Here is a 12420-nt window from a genome sequence, read left to right as displayed (position 1 = left end):
CTGCAGCTTAATATACGACTGTTTATGCTGTAAAATGTAAACCATAAAACATACAGGATGTGCGATGTGGCTGTAAAACAAACAGGATGTGCCGTGTTGGTTTTGCAACTTTAAACGTTTGCTTTTCCTGACTTTGTCATTTTTTAACTGAGATTTTAATGCTGCATTTTAACAGGGGAGATTTTAAACACCCCCCCCCCCTTTCCAATGAACAGCCTGCTTGTCTTCCCACAAGATTTCCCTAGTGAGACAGTAGGGACTCTAGTTGAGGTTTTGGGGTAATATCCACCATGCCATGGCTCCAGATGAATCCTGCTCAGTGCCCTTGAGCCATGCCAGCCTTGTACCACTGCCCAGCACCTTTCCTCTGTCATTAATGGGAAAATGCCTGAAATAATCTATTTGAAGTGCCTGGTTTGCTGCTCAGTTCAGGCACTGACAACCTGCCTGGCTAAGTGGGATTGAGCCCATTCTCAGAGAGCTCCTCATTAGGCTTCTAAATTAATAATCTGCTTTAGAGACGTGGTGCTGCACTTTTTGTGGTGCATGTGGGGGAGAGCTGGACCCTGCACCAGGAGAGGGGGAATGCTCCCATCAACTCACACTGAGAGCTGTTGTGCTGTTGCAGGGGTGGCCGATGTCCCGGGGCCGGGCAGGGCCTGTCCCACGAAGGCATTACGTTAGGAATAATAACAGCTTCTCATTTCTAGGAATTTGTTCCCAGCGACTGCAAACACTTTCTTAAAGCTCCCTAAGAAAAACAAGTCAGAAAAGCCACAGGGTTTGTTTGCCTTCCCATGCGCCAGCGGAGCCTGCCTGCCTTTCCTTTTGTCTTTGATTTCCTCCAAACCTCAAAACCACGTGGAGTGAGGATTTCTGCAGCCTTGGCTGGGGCAGTTTTGGGTGTGTGGGCGGCTGCCCAGCCACTTGGCCACTGCAGTGTCCCCATCCCTATATGGGGTGCAGCTCCTCTGAGCCAGCTCCCAGGATCTCACCTGAAAGGCGGCAGAAATTTCACATTATTCCGTTGATAAATGAATCCATGCCCTGACTCTGTGCACTGCAATAGCTGCTTAATACCAGGGACAAGCAGCCCCACGGAGTTTATAAGAAGTGGAGGCACATTTGAGGCTTAAAATAAGTAAGATAAACATCTTAATTAATAAACTGTGGAGTTGAAGCCTTTGCTGCAATCCATGGAATTAGACTGGAGATTATTTACCGTGCTGGGGATGTGGGAAAGCCTCACTCTCTGACACCCAGCCCTTCCTCTCCAGCCTCACAAACCTCACTCCTGCTGCTTCCCCTGGCCTGTTACCTGTTGTGGTAAATTATTAGTTACAGCCAGAGGCATGGGAGGCATTTGTCAATGCAGGCAGGTAAAACTGAGCAGGTTTTATATCAGAACAAATTCAGAGCTCTGTAATCTGCCTCAAACCCCTGTGGCTGAGCAGGTTTTGTGGCAGGTAAGCCTGTGCCCAGCTCACACACCACAGCCTGAAAACGTGGGCTGTATATTTTGCTCCGGGGGGATTTTTCATCCATGAAAGGCTTCTTTCACAGCAGGCTTAACAACTGAGGAACGTTCATGTTGAGAATGGATTAAGAAATCAGCAGCCACTGTAATGTTTAGCTACAGTGAGGTCTATCTGATCCCAAAGAAAGCACTGTAAGCCACCTATGCTTAGAGTGAAATCTGAATTTATGTATTTTCAAAGCATTACATGCAGAGATAATCAGCCTGATAGAGCCTCTGATTTATGTGGGGCTGGTGAGTGATTATGAGCATGAGGGATGCTGGCAGGGCTGGTGCTTTGCTCTCTGATGCCACGGGAGTAACAGGGCATTTGCAGAGGTGAAAATTATCTTGTAAGTGCCAGCAAGGATGGCACATCCCTTACCCAGTGGATGCTGCCTGGGAAATGCCTAGCTGTGTTTTCCAGGTGTAAAAACAGGAATTGCTCCATCACTCCAGGTTTTTTTGTGCTAATCTCAGCTGTAGAGGATGCACAAAAATCCCATCTCTGCTGGAAAGGGGAACATAACACCTGTACCTCTTTAGAAAGTTGATTCAGGGCAATATGGGAAAATAGCAAGTGTGTCTCTCCACAGTGATAAATCCTCAGGAATGGAATTCCACTTTATTCAGAGGTTTAAAGTACATAAACAGAGGGTGGAAGGTGCCCGTGAGATCATCCTTATGGAGCTGTGGGGCAGCTCCCAGCCCCAGCGGGTGAAGGGTGCACAGGGGGGTGTGAAGGGCCATGAGGGGGTGGCTGAGGGGCTGCAGCTCAGAGCTGCAGTGAGGTTGTAGGGAGGACATGGGGAGGCCTTTTGGGCATTGGCTGGAGGACTGACCACAACTGGTGGCTCCAGACATGTGCTGGCAGCTCAGGAGCCCGGCCGGGATCCTTCTCTGAGGATCTGAGGAATGGGGCTTTTAGTACCCAGAGGAGTTAACGATGAGCTGGATGGCAGCTGGGAGAAAACATTCCAGCCTTACTCCCAGGCCTCTCTTGCCTGGTTTTGGGCAGGCTGTGAGCGCTCAGAGTCACGTAAGGGCAGCGCTCACTGGCTGGAAAATGGGAGAGGAGCGAGAGCATCCCAGGAGGGGTTTGTGCTGTTGTTGTGCTGTTGTTGTCAGTGACTCCACTGAAATGAAACCTCTCTGCCAGAGGACTCAGCTCCTGCAGCCAGGCCAGCTTGGAAAGGGCAGGAGCATCACATCAGTGTTCCTGAGAGGTTCTGACTGGGACCAGATCAATTGGAAATTATTTTCTTGAAAAAAATATGAAGAATAGATTCTGGAATGTATAAAGGTATTCCTGCAGGGAAACAAGCAAACAAATGAAGGAGATAAGTAATAAATGGAGATTAGAAGTGGAGGTTGTGACAAATAAAAGTAAATATTTAATTTAATCCTCCTCAGCATTGCAGGGCTTGGTTTTGTTACAAGCCTTGTACCTACCTTGCTCCTGGGCTGCTGCTGGTGCCTTTTAATTGCCTTAATTACTGTATCTACTTTTAAAATAAAGCTTTTGTTGTAGTTTCTGAGATGTAACCAAGTGAGGTTTAAAGCTACAGGATATTATAGATGCCCTGTCACTCATGACAGCGTTTTAAGTGATATTCCTGTTTTTCTTGACCCAAATCTGCTGTTTACTGGCTTTACTCTTTAAAGCTGATGAGTTTGTTATTTCTCTTCAGATTTAATATTTGCACACTTGGTTTTATGTGATTATCACTGAAAGCCTTAATTTTTCCCCTAGTCCTGGGGTTTCCTTTTCATTTTTCTATTAATTAAATCTCAGCCTTTTTCTGCCTGTGCCCGTCAGACGCACTCAGGCGCTTTTAATTAGCTTCACGTCCTGCTAATCTTGCAAAACCCTAATTTTGATTCATAATTTTTTTATTTGTTTGCTTTATGACTTGTGGCCAAGCAGTTTCCTCTCGGGTGCTGGTGGGAGGTTTATGTGCTGCCTTGGAAGCAGCTTCCCCCCGGCACTGGGATCACCAGAGGGAGGGAGGGAGGGAGGGATGGGGCCACAGCAGCTCCCAGGGGCAATCCTGCCTGGGGGGAAAGGACACAGCCTCACCCCTCTTGTCCTGCTCAGAGCAATGCTGTGGTGTCTTTGTAGCAGGAGAGCACTTTCACACCCTTATTTTCAGTAAAAAATGGCTTATATGTATATATATATGACATGTATTTTATATATGTGTATATATGATTTCTTTTTAATAGTATATATGATTTCTGATATATATATATAAGGAATATATGCAATATGTATTTATATTTATATTTATATTTATGATGTATAAGAGTTCATATATATATATATATATATATATATATAAAATCTCTCCCAGTACTAAACCACCTTTTTTCTCAGTCCATTTAAACCTTGGGAAAACCCTTTTGTCCAGCCCTAAATTTGCAGGCAGTTTTTTCAGAGCATCACTAAGCCTTCTGCTGAAAGAATATCCATGAAAAGATTATTTTCTTTTTTTTTTTTTTTTTTTTTCTTTTGGTACCCATTCATTTTAGGAAGTCAGAGCAATAGTGGTGCCCAAATAAATTACAAAGTCTGATGTGAAGTTTTACATTGTTTGCTGAGAAAAAAAGGGAGCGGAGCAGAACTGTGTGCCACTGGGAATGGTGTGTGTTCCACAGGGATGAATGGATCCAGGGTTTCCATTTAAATAGCTGGGGAAGAAGCGGCCAGTGGAGTTGGTGGTTGAAAAGAAGATTTACTTCTGTCTGTTAAATCTTTTTGTTGTTACATTGCTGCTTTATGTGAGTCAAATGCAGTGGATTTTGGTAAAATTTAACTGGAATCGGATCCTGAAATGGTCTAGTTTGGAGTGGGAGCCGGCCTGGGGAAGGGCAGGGGAAGAGGTCACTGTCTGGGCAGGGCAGGAGGGCAGGGGACAGCGTGGGGGTGACACTTGGGGTGTCCCAGGATGTCACACCTGGGGTCCCTCCAGAAAAACCCTCCTGTGCCAGAGTGGAGGTGGAATCCACCCCAAAGCTGTATCCCAAGGCCAGGAAACACCTGATGAATTCCAGCTGATGGGAGATGAAAAAGGACCGAGACAGAAAAAACCCAGAAATCCCAGCTTTGGCCATCTTGTGAGGAACTGTTTGTCTGAGCTCATGTTGAACCTTTTCCCAGGATTTTCCAGCCTTTCTTTTATTCCCTGCTGTGCCGACGGCCAGGACAAACGTGTGGATTTGGGAGGCTCCTCCACAGCCCTGCAGGAGCAGCCTGGCTGGACTCAGGACTGGGACTGGCTGGGAAGAGCCCAGCCTGTGCTGGTGGGGGCTGCAGCCTGTCCCTGCCTTGGGGCAGAGCAAAGGGAATCTTTCCCTGGAAAGGGAAAATCCACGGGATGAGATTCAGGGAATTTTAGACCTCGTGTTTTATCTGCTGGAGAGGGTGTGGGATATAATGTTTTATTTGGTGGAACTAGAGGATCTTAAGGGTCTTCCCCAATGTAAATGATGGTGTGATTTTCATGGCTGGCTTTGGGGTGAGGTGTCCCTGTGAGTCCCAGGATGCAGGAGAAGAGGGAGCTGTGATCCCACATCCCCCTGGACACATCCCGGGCAGCACAGCTGGGTCAGCTCTGGTGCTGATGGAGCACCTCCAAACCATTCACTCCTAAAAACCCCTTCAGTTTGGGTGCCTTATACCACTAAATGCTCTAAATATTAATTGAGATGATTCTGCAGAGCCTCCTTGATTAAAACACCATTTTTCCATGCAAAAAACCGGGATTGTCAGGTTTTTGTTTTGGGCCGTTGCGCTCCAGCTCTGAGTCCCAATGCGGGACCAGGGCCAGCCTCAGCTCAAAGGCTTTTTCACTTTGAAAGAATAGAGGGAAGGAAGAAAGAAGCAGAAAATATATTGAAATGCAAGATTTTATATTAGTTATGTGATCCCCTGGGAGCAACCATAAAATTATGTGGCTTTTTCGTAGCCATTTACTATTCAATATAAAAAGGGGGGTTGCCATAGCAACCACTGCATCATATGACATCTGATACCTTGGCGAAACAGGGAGCTCTTAAATCAACTCCCCAAATTTCATATGAAAGTAAATACATTTTACTGGTGATTTCAAGGCGAGTTTGCCTTGTGACAAAGAATGTGGCACCATTTCCCCTGCTCAGCTCCCGGCCTTTGGGCCCCATCCTGCAAACTGGCTGAAGCCCTCGAGCCCTGGAGCTGACATTACTCAGCAGTGTGAGAGATTAGAAGTTAGAGGAGTTTGTTTTCCTAAGTAAAATTAAGTGAGAGGAGCAAATGGCACCCTTTTTTTCGACATTTCTTGCTGATTGGGGAATGACAAAAAAATGAAGAAGTTGAGTTCTTTAACAGCTGAAATTCCAGGTGCAAGTGTGTGAGCAGCACAAAGGAGGGAGATGGGGGTGAAAGTAAAAATAAAAATTAAAAGGATGTTTGTATAAGCTCACATTGGACTTTGGGCTTGGGCTGTCTCACAGTCTGGTCAGCACGTGTGACATGGAGGGGGTAGCAGTGACATCACCCTGGGGATGCTCTGGCTCCTCTGCCAGCACTGAGGCAATTCCAGGGGCAGGGGAGCAGCCAAGAGGTGCAAAACATTTCTCAAAATATCCAGGAGCTCTTAGTGCAGCCCAGGAGGGTCCCCACTACTGGGTCCCTGCAGGTGGTTTCATTGCAGCCTTTTGGTGCTTCCCCAGTGATGCTCTCAGAGATGAAAGATGCCATTTCTCATATTTAAAATTGATTTTTTTCTTGGAATGTGTGTTTTCCAAGCAGAGAGAGTGTTGGGGTGGTGGTGGTGGGAGATGGAATCCCCACAGGGCCTGTGGCGGACTGTTGAGCCAATACTTCCTAAATTAGGCATGGTCCATCCATTAAGGATTCTGGTTGGGATATCTGTTTGGCTTACCATTTGTTGGTTTGGTTTGGTTTTGGTTTTAATACATTAAAAATATTATTATTTATTTATATATATTATCCATGTCTGGGCTGCTCTTTTGTGGACAAATGGACAAGAACACCAAGTTGCAGAGAGAAGCTTTCAGTTCCTGAATTTCCTCAGGAAACTGTTTTTCTCATTTCCCTTCCTAATTTTGTCTTTGTCCTTCATCATGCTCAAATTCCCTTCTAACCAACACACCAGCAGCAAGATGAGGCAACACCATTTCTTTTTTAGCATCCAGCCTATCCCAAACTCTCTACATTTTGTACAAAAACAATTTCAAAATGTTTGTGGCAGTGTCTGACACTGAATTAAGCTCCCCATGACCTTGCAATGAGAAAGGTAAGTGCAGGAGAATACAAGGTTATTGTTTTAGCATCACCTTTGAGGCTGAGGGCTCCTACGTCACTGCTCAGTGCTATGTCCCATCCATTAAAATACTTCTCATTTTTGACACAATTCTTGAAGTTAATCTTTCCACTGATGTTTGTCACTGGAGTGGAATTTACATTTGTTTTGTGTATTTTTAGCTTTCCAAAGCAGCCTTGAAAACTATTTAGCCTGAATTGTTGGCATTTCACTTTGCACAGACGCGGTGTTTTGTGGCTAAAGGTTGTTTTTGGGGTGGTTTGTAGGGATTTTGAAGGCACAGGGATTACAGCAAGCACAGGTGAGGAAGGTGTGTGGAGTTCTTGTTCTCAAGCCTGTGAAACGTTGGTTTTATGCAGAGAGTTGTTGCTGACCCCCCAAAAGATGTGAGAAATCCCCTGTGCAGCTGGTGGGGAGCCACACACTCAAATTCTGACAGGAATTACACTGAGACAGGTGGGCAAATACTCACTTTGGTGCAAGGGACAGAAATCCCAACCTTGTAAATGCAGTGGCAAAATTAGGCCATTTAGGGGTTTTTTCCATGATGAACCTCCAGGCAGATTTGCAGGCACAACTGAAACATTGAGCATCTGTCAGAAACCCTTTCCTGAATTCTTCTATCAGGCTCCAAGAAGTTCATTTGTTCATTTTGGAAATTGTTTGGACTCCTTGGCTTTGAAGATGTTATTAAAAATACACTTACCTTTTTAAAGGGGTCGTTATAGCCCAGTGGATCCTGCTTTGGAGGGGGAACACAGGCTATTCATGCAGGGTGTATCAAAACTTGGGGTCCTTATTTTCCCTTTAGAAATCTCAGTTTAAAGTTGTTTTCTTCATCCTGAGGCTGAGTTGCTCTGGCTCTGGGGAAAAGTCACCTGTCGTGGGCAGTGTGGGACAGACAGTGAGGAGAGCTCAGCAAACCCCAGCTTTTGCTCCAGACAACCATTATTTATCAGCATGGCTCAACCCTTAATTACTGAGAATTGAAATGTCCCTTCTTATGACAGTCCTGTCCCTCGGGCGTTACTTTGTTTTATGAGTGGCTGGTACATGAAAGCAGCGAAAAAGCTCCAGCCCAAAACCTGAGCCGACCCTCTCAGATCTACCCCCTGCACCTCAACAGCCACAAAGTAGTTCAGAGGCTTGATGCAAAGCTGATAAAATGCCAAAAATTCCTCGTTCTCTCTCTTGGGGAGCAGGGAGGGCTGTCTGGAAAACGTCAACAGTAAAAATTGCATTTAAGTGGTGCATAATGCAGCAGCTACTGTGGGCAGGGGGACCTGTAGCAGCAGAGGGGGTTTAGAGAGCACAAGCTCCATGCACTACCTCCCATCCCGGCTGGAGCACCTGGAGCTGCTGCTGTGAGCTCTCCTGGGCATGGGAATCATGGAGAAGAAAGGGTTCCTGAACACAAAGAGCAATCACAGAACAAAAACCTTCTGCTTCTTGGTAATTCTCATTTAAAACTCGCTAAACCCGTAATTAGTGTGAACTGATGGTGCTCTGCTACACTGTGCACATCCATCCATCCATCCATCCATCCATCCATCCATCCATCCATCCATCCCTCCCTTTTTTCATCCATCCACCCGTTTATTTACCACCAGTGGAAGACCCCACCCACCACAGTGTCCCCTTCTTGGCTCTTTGCCTGTCTCTGTCCTTGCTTTGGGCACCCCAGGGGTGACAGCCTGGCTGGAATCCCTCTCCCCCCGGAGCAGCCGGGCTCAATTAGCCCATTTGGGAGCGGAAAGAGGAGATTGGAAAGGATTATGCTGAGAAAACAAGGCAGCAATATTTCTTCTTTGCCCAGTAAAAGGAATAAAGGCTTTTCTTAAAACCATCCCACTTCTTAAAAGAAATTCCATTTCTTGAAGCCATTTCCTTCTGCAGTGTCTGGGCACATCCCTTCTTTGTGGAATCTCAATGCTGGGACGGGATGAGCCTGGACAGCCCCTCTGAGCCCTGAGAGCTCCACCAGAGGGGCCCTGTGCTGGAGCCAGGCTCTGATCCCTGCTGGACCTCAGCCCTTCCCCAGCCCCCCTGGCACCCTCCATAAAAAATCCCTTGGCCAGTCCTGCCTTTCACTGGCTGAGACTCGAGGAGGGGAGAGGTGCCTGGACCAGCCACCCACACTCAGCCACTCCACAAACAGCAGGAAAACCCAATCTGCTGCTTTGTAGTTTTATTTTTTTTTACCAGCAGATAAAAGAAAAATAGCTTTCTAGCTTTCTTTCCCCTGTGGCTTCTGTGTTGTTTTTTTTTCCTCTGCTAAACTGTGTATTTTTCAGCTCAGTAAAGTATTTATTAGGAATCTTTACAGACCAGTCTGCTGGTGAATTATATATTGTACAGCTTCGGCGTGAGCTGGGAAAAAAAAAATTATGACATTTTTTCCACCCAGACTGATTCTATCCAATAGCAATAGGAAAATGAGGGTTTACCAGGAAAGCTTTAAGTTCAGCTCTGCTTGCCAGAGCTGCAGATACCTTTTGTGCCTTGGTTCATGTGCATTTCTAGAATGTCAATTTTCCTTTTTAATTTGCAAGCAAAGCTAAAGCTGAGCTCTGCTGGGCTTTGGGTCCTGCTGCAAAGTGTCCAACAGCCATGGCTTGTCTCTTCTCTTTTTTGAATGGATTTCTCACTTCAGCATCAATTGTTTTTCAGATCATCCTCAATTCAATGCACAAATACCAGCCCCGGCTGCACATTGTGAAGGCGGACGAGAACAACGCGTTCGGCTCCAAGAACACGGCTTTCTGCACCCACGTTTTCCCAGAGACCTCCTTCATTTCAGTCACCTCCTACCAGAACCACAAGGTAGGCAGCTTTTTGGGTAGAAATGCTTCATTTCTGGTCAGGAACTTTGAGAGAGGATCTTCCTGTTCTGCTGCTTTAAAAGACAAGTTTCCATCCTGGCTTTAAGCACAAGGGATGAGCCAGGATGCAGCTCTGGAGGAGCAGGGATATTACTGGTAACAATATTTTGGCAAAGCCTGGGCTCTCCTGACTTGCTATGCTCATAGAGCTGAGATGTCATTCAAACAGCAAAGCACATCTAATAATGACCAGTAAAGCTTGCTCATAAATCTGCAGTGAAAAGTAATTATAGAATGTGTGTTTAGTGAGACAGACGAGGAATGTAACCATAAAAACGGAGCTCAGAGCTGGCTCTGTGGCTTGCACGGGCAGGCAGGAGGGGGTTGGGGTCTGGGAGGGTTTTTTGGGGGTGTAAAGTACAAAGGGCTCAGTTCTGTGCTCCGGGTGGGTGTCAGGGGCACCTGTGTGCTGTAGGGGCTGGTTTCTGCTCGGAGTGTGGTGTTACTTGTGCAGTGGGCAGAGTTCTGTCTGAGGGCTGGATCCCAGCAGGACTGACAGCAGTGGGACAGTAAATTGTCACCTCCCTGTGGCAGCAGGAGCACTGTCACCAGGGCAGGGACAGGGGAAGATGACAGCAGGGAATGGAAAGGCTTCAGATTCTATCCTGCTACTGCTCTGCCTTTGCACAAGCTCCTGCTCCCAGGCATTTTCCTAATGGGAAAGTGCAATTGCAGAGCTGTATGAGGAATAATTAATGAATTAATTGGAATTTTTAAAGTGGATCAGATTCATAACTAAAGGTGCAGAGTGAGGTAGTGCTGCCAGAGCCCTCCTGTCACCCTGAATGTGAAATCTGCCATATGTTACTGTACCAGTTCCTTTCCTACACATTCATAGGAAAATCCTGCAGGAACAGGAACAAGTGTGAAATTCTTCCTCCCCAATAACCTGACCAGAGCTTTTCCTCCCAAGCAGGATGCTTGTGTGCCCTTTGATGCCTGAAGCATAGAGTCCTTGCAAAAATTTTGCAATTAGTGAGCCAGTTAAGAGACTCAGAGCAGAAACAGGGATGTGGTGTGGCCAGGCAGGGTGGGGGAAAAGTGCCCATTAGGACACTGAAGGTAGAAAAGTTGTAGCTGTTGATGTAAAATGACCAATTGCCCAAACATGGTTAACCAAAAAGACTCACAAGAGCTTATATTTAATACATATTTAAAATGTCTGGTGTCAATGGTGCCTTTCATCCTTTAAGTTCCCAAAGTGCTCCATAAACTCTGTACTTGCACTGTCACTGCTGTACAGCTGCTGCTGGGGAGGTTTGTGGCTGGGGGGAGCACAGGGTGAGCCTGACAGATTTAGGGAAAATGTCCCAGATGAGCCCAAATTCTTTTCTGAAGATCCTGGGAGGAGCCTCTGTGGTGCTGCCCAGCTCCTGCCCTGGGATCTGCAGGCTGGGGGGGATGGACACTGCCCTGAGCAGGGGACACAGGGACCTGCAGCAGGTGACAAGAGGCAGGAGGTCTCACCATGACCTCACTGTGGTCTTGAAAAAACCTCAACCTCAAAAAAAGACCGGAATGGTTTTATTTATTCTCTTGGGCATCAACAATTAAAAACCTAGTCTGGGTGTCTTTTAGAAGAAACAAACCACTGAACTATTTTTAGCTCAGAAATCTCCTGCTAGCAGGAAGTGTGGTTGTAAATAATTGTATTCCTAAAGAAAAAATGAGGAAGCTGAGGATAGAGGCTACCCCTGAGCATAGGTCAGGGAGGAAGGTGTGTGTTCACCCCAAATCCCCTCCTGGGCTGGATGAGGCCAGGGGAGGGTGACAAGGAGGGACTGAAGCCCTGATCCTGCTCACGTCAGAGGAAAACCACGGTCACTAAATAACAAAATGAAATGAAGATATACAAACCTGCTGTCAGGCTGTGGGTTTGGAAGGGTCCTGTGCTTCTTGTGGTTCATCAGCTGCTTGAGCTTCCCTGGAAGAGCCCGAGCCCTGGAGGCTGCTTAAATTCACATGTCACCACCTTCCCCTCCATCACTGATAGCCGCCAGCTGTGTTCTCAGGAGCTTTTTTGGTAAGGGATATTTTTCAACATTGCTAAAAGTGTAGTTGTTACTAACAGCAACACTCATGCAAAACCATCCCAAAGCAGAACTGGCTGCTCTCCTCAGCACTAAAATGGGATGCAGGGGGCTCACAGCAGGGAGAGGGGCTGTGCACTGAGTTGGGGTGCTTTTCACAGAGGAAAAATGTGTGAATGGTGGCCATAAAGGTGGATGAAATTGTTATGGGAATTAGGGAGAGCCACACCATGACAAGCAGGGCTCTCTACCATGGAAACATAGGAAACCTTTAAAATCAGACAAATATATTCTCTCTATCAGGAGTCCAGAAAAATAACACAGGGCCCAGAATAAGACTCAGACTCTGCATTTCTCAGGGGTCATCGGGACTGAACCCACCAGCTCAGCCCTGCTGCTGTTGCTCTTTTGGTCTGATTTGCTTTCAAACACTTCATTCTTGGTTTTGTTCTTTTAAAGATAACCCAGCTGAAAATTGAAAACAATCCCTTTGCCAAGGGGTTCCGGGGCAGTGACGACAGCGACCTGCGCGTGGCACGGCTCCAAAGGTACTGCACTCCTTGTCCTGCTCCTCAGGGGCTGCAGCTCTTTGGAGAAGCAGCTTAAAGGTGCCAGAGCCACGGGCATTGTGTTTGCTTGTGCTTGAATGCCATTGATATCCTTCA

General features: G+C 46.5%; 1 protein-coding gene across 1 annotated transcript in view; it reads left to right on the top strand.

The window, feature by feature from the left end:
- The window catches only part of TBX4 (T-box transcription factor 4), a 33102-nt gene that overhangs the window by 16257 nt on the left and 4425 nt on the right, over positions 1-12420 (top strand). Inside the window, exons 5-6 of the mRNA XM_039563120.1 lie at positions 9514-9666; positions 12215-12303. Coding sequence (XP_039419054.1) covers positions 9514-9666; positions 12215-12303 — 242 coding nt within the window. The remainder of the gene's footprint in view (positions 1-9513; positions 9667-12214; positions 12304-12420) is intronic.

This window comes from Corvus cornix, chromosome 19 (genome assembly GCF_000738735.6).
Source record: "Corvus cornix cornix isolate S_Up_H32 chromosome 19, ASM73873v5, whole genome shotgun sequence".
Lineage (NCBI taxonomy): Eukaryota > Metazoa > Chordata > Aves > Passeriformes > Corvidae > Corvus > Corvus cornix.
The sequence above is the reverse complement of the archived record's forward strand: the minus strand, read 5'-3'. Positions and strand labels throughout refer to the sequence as shown.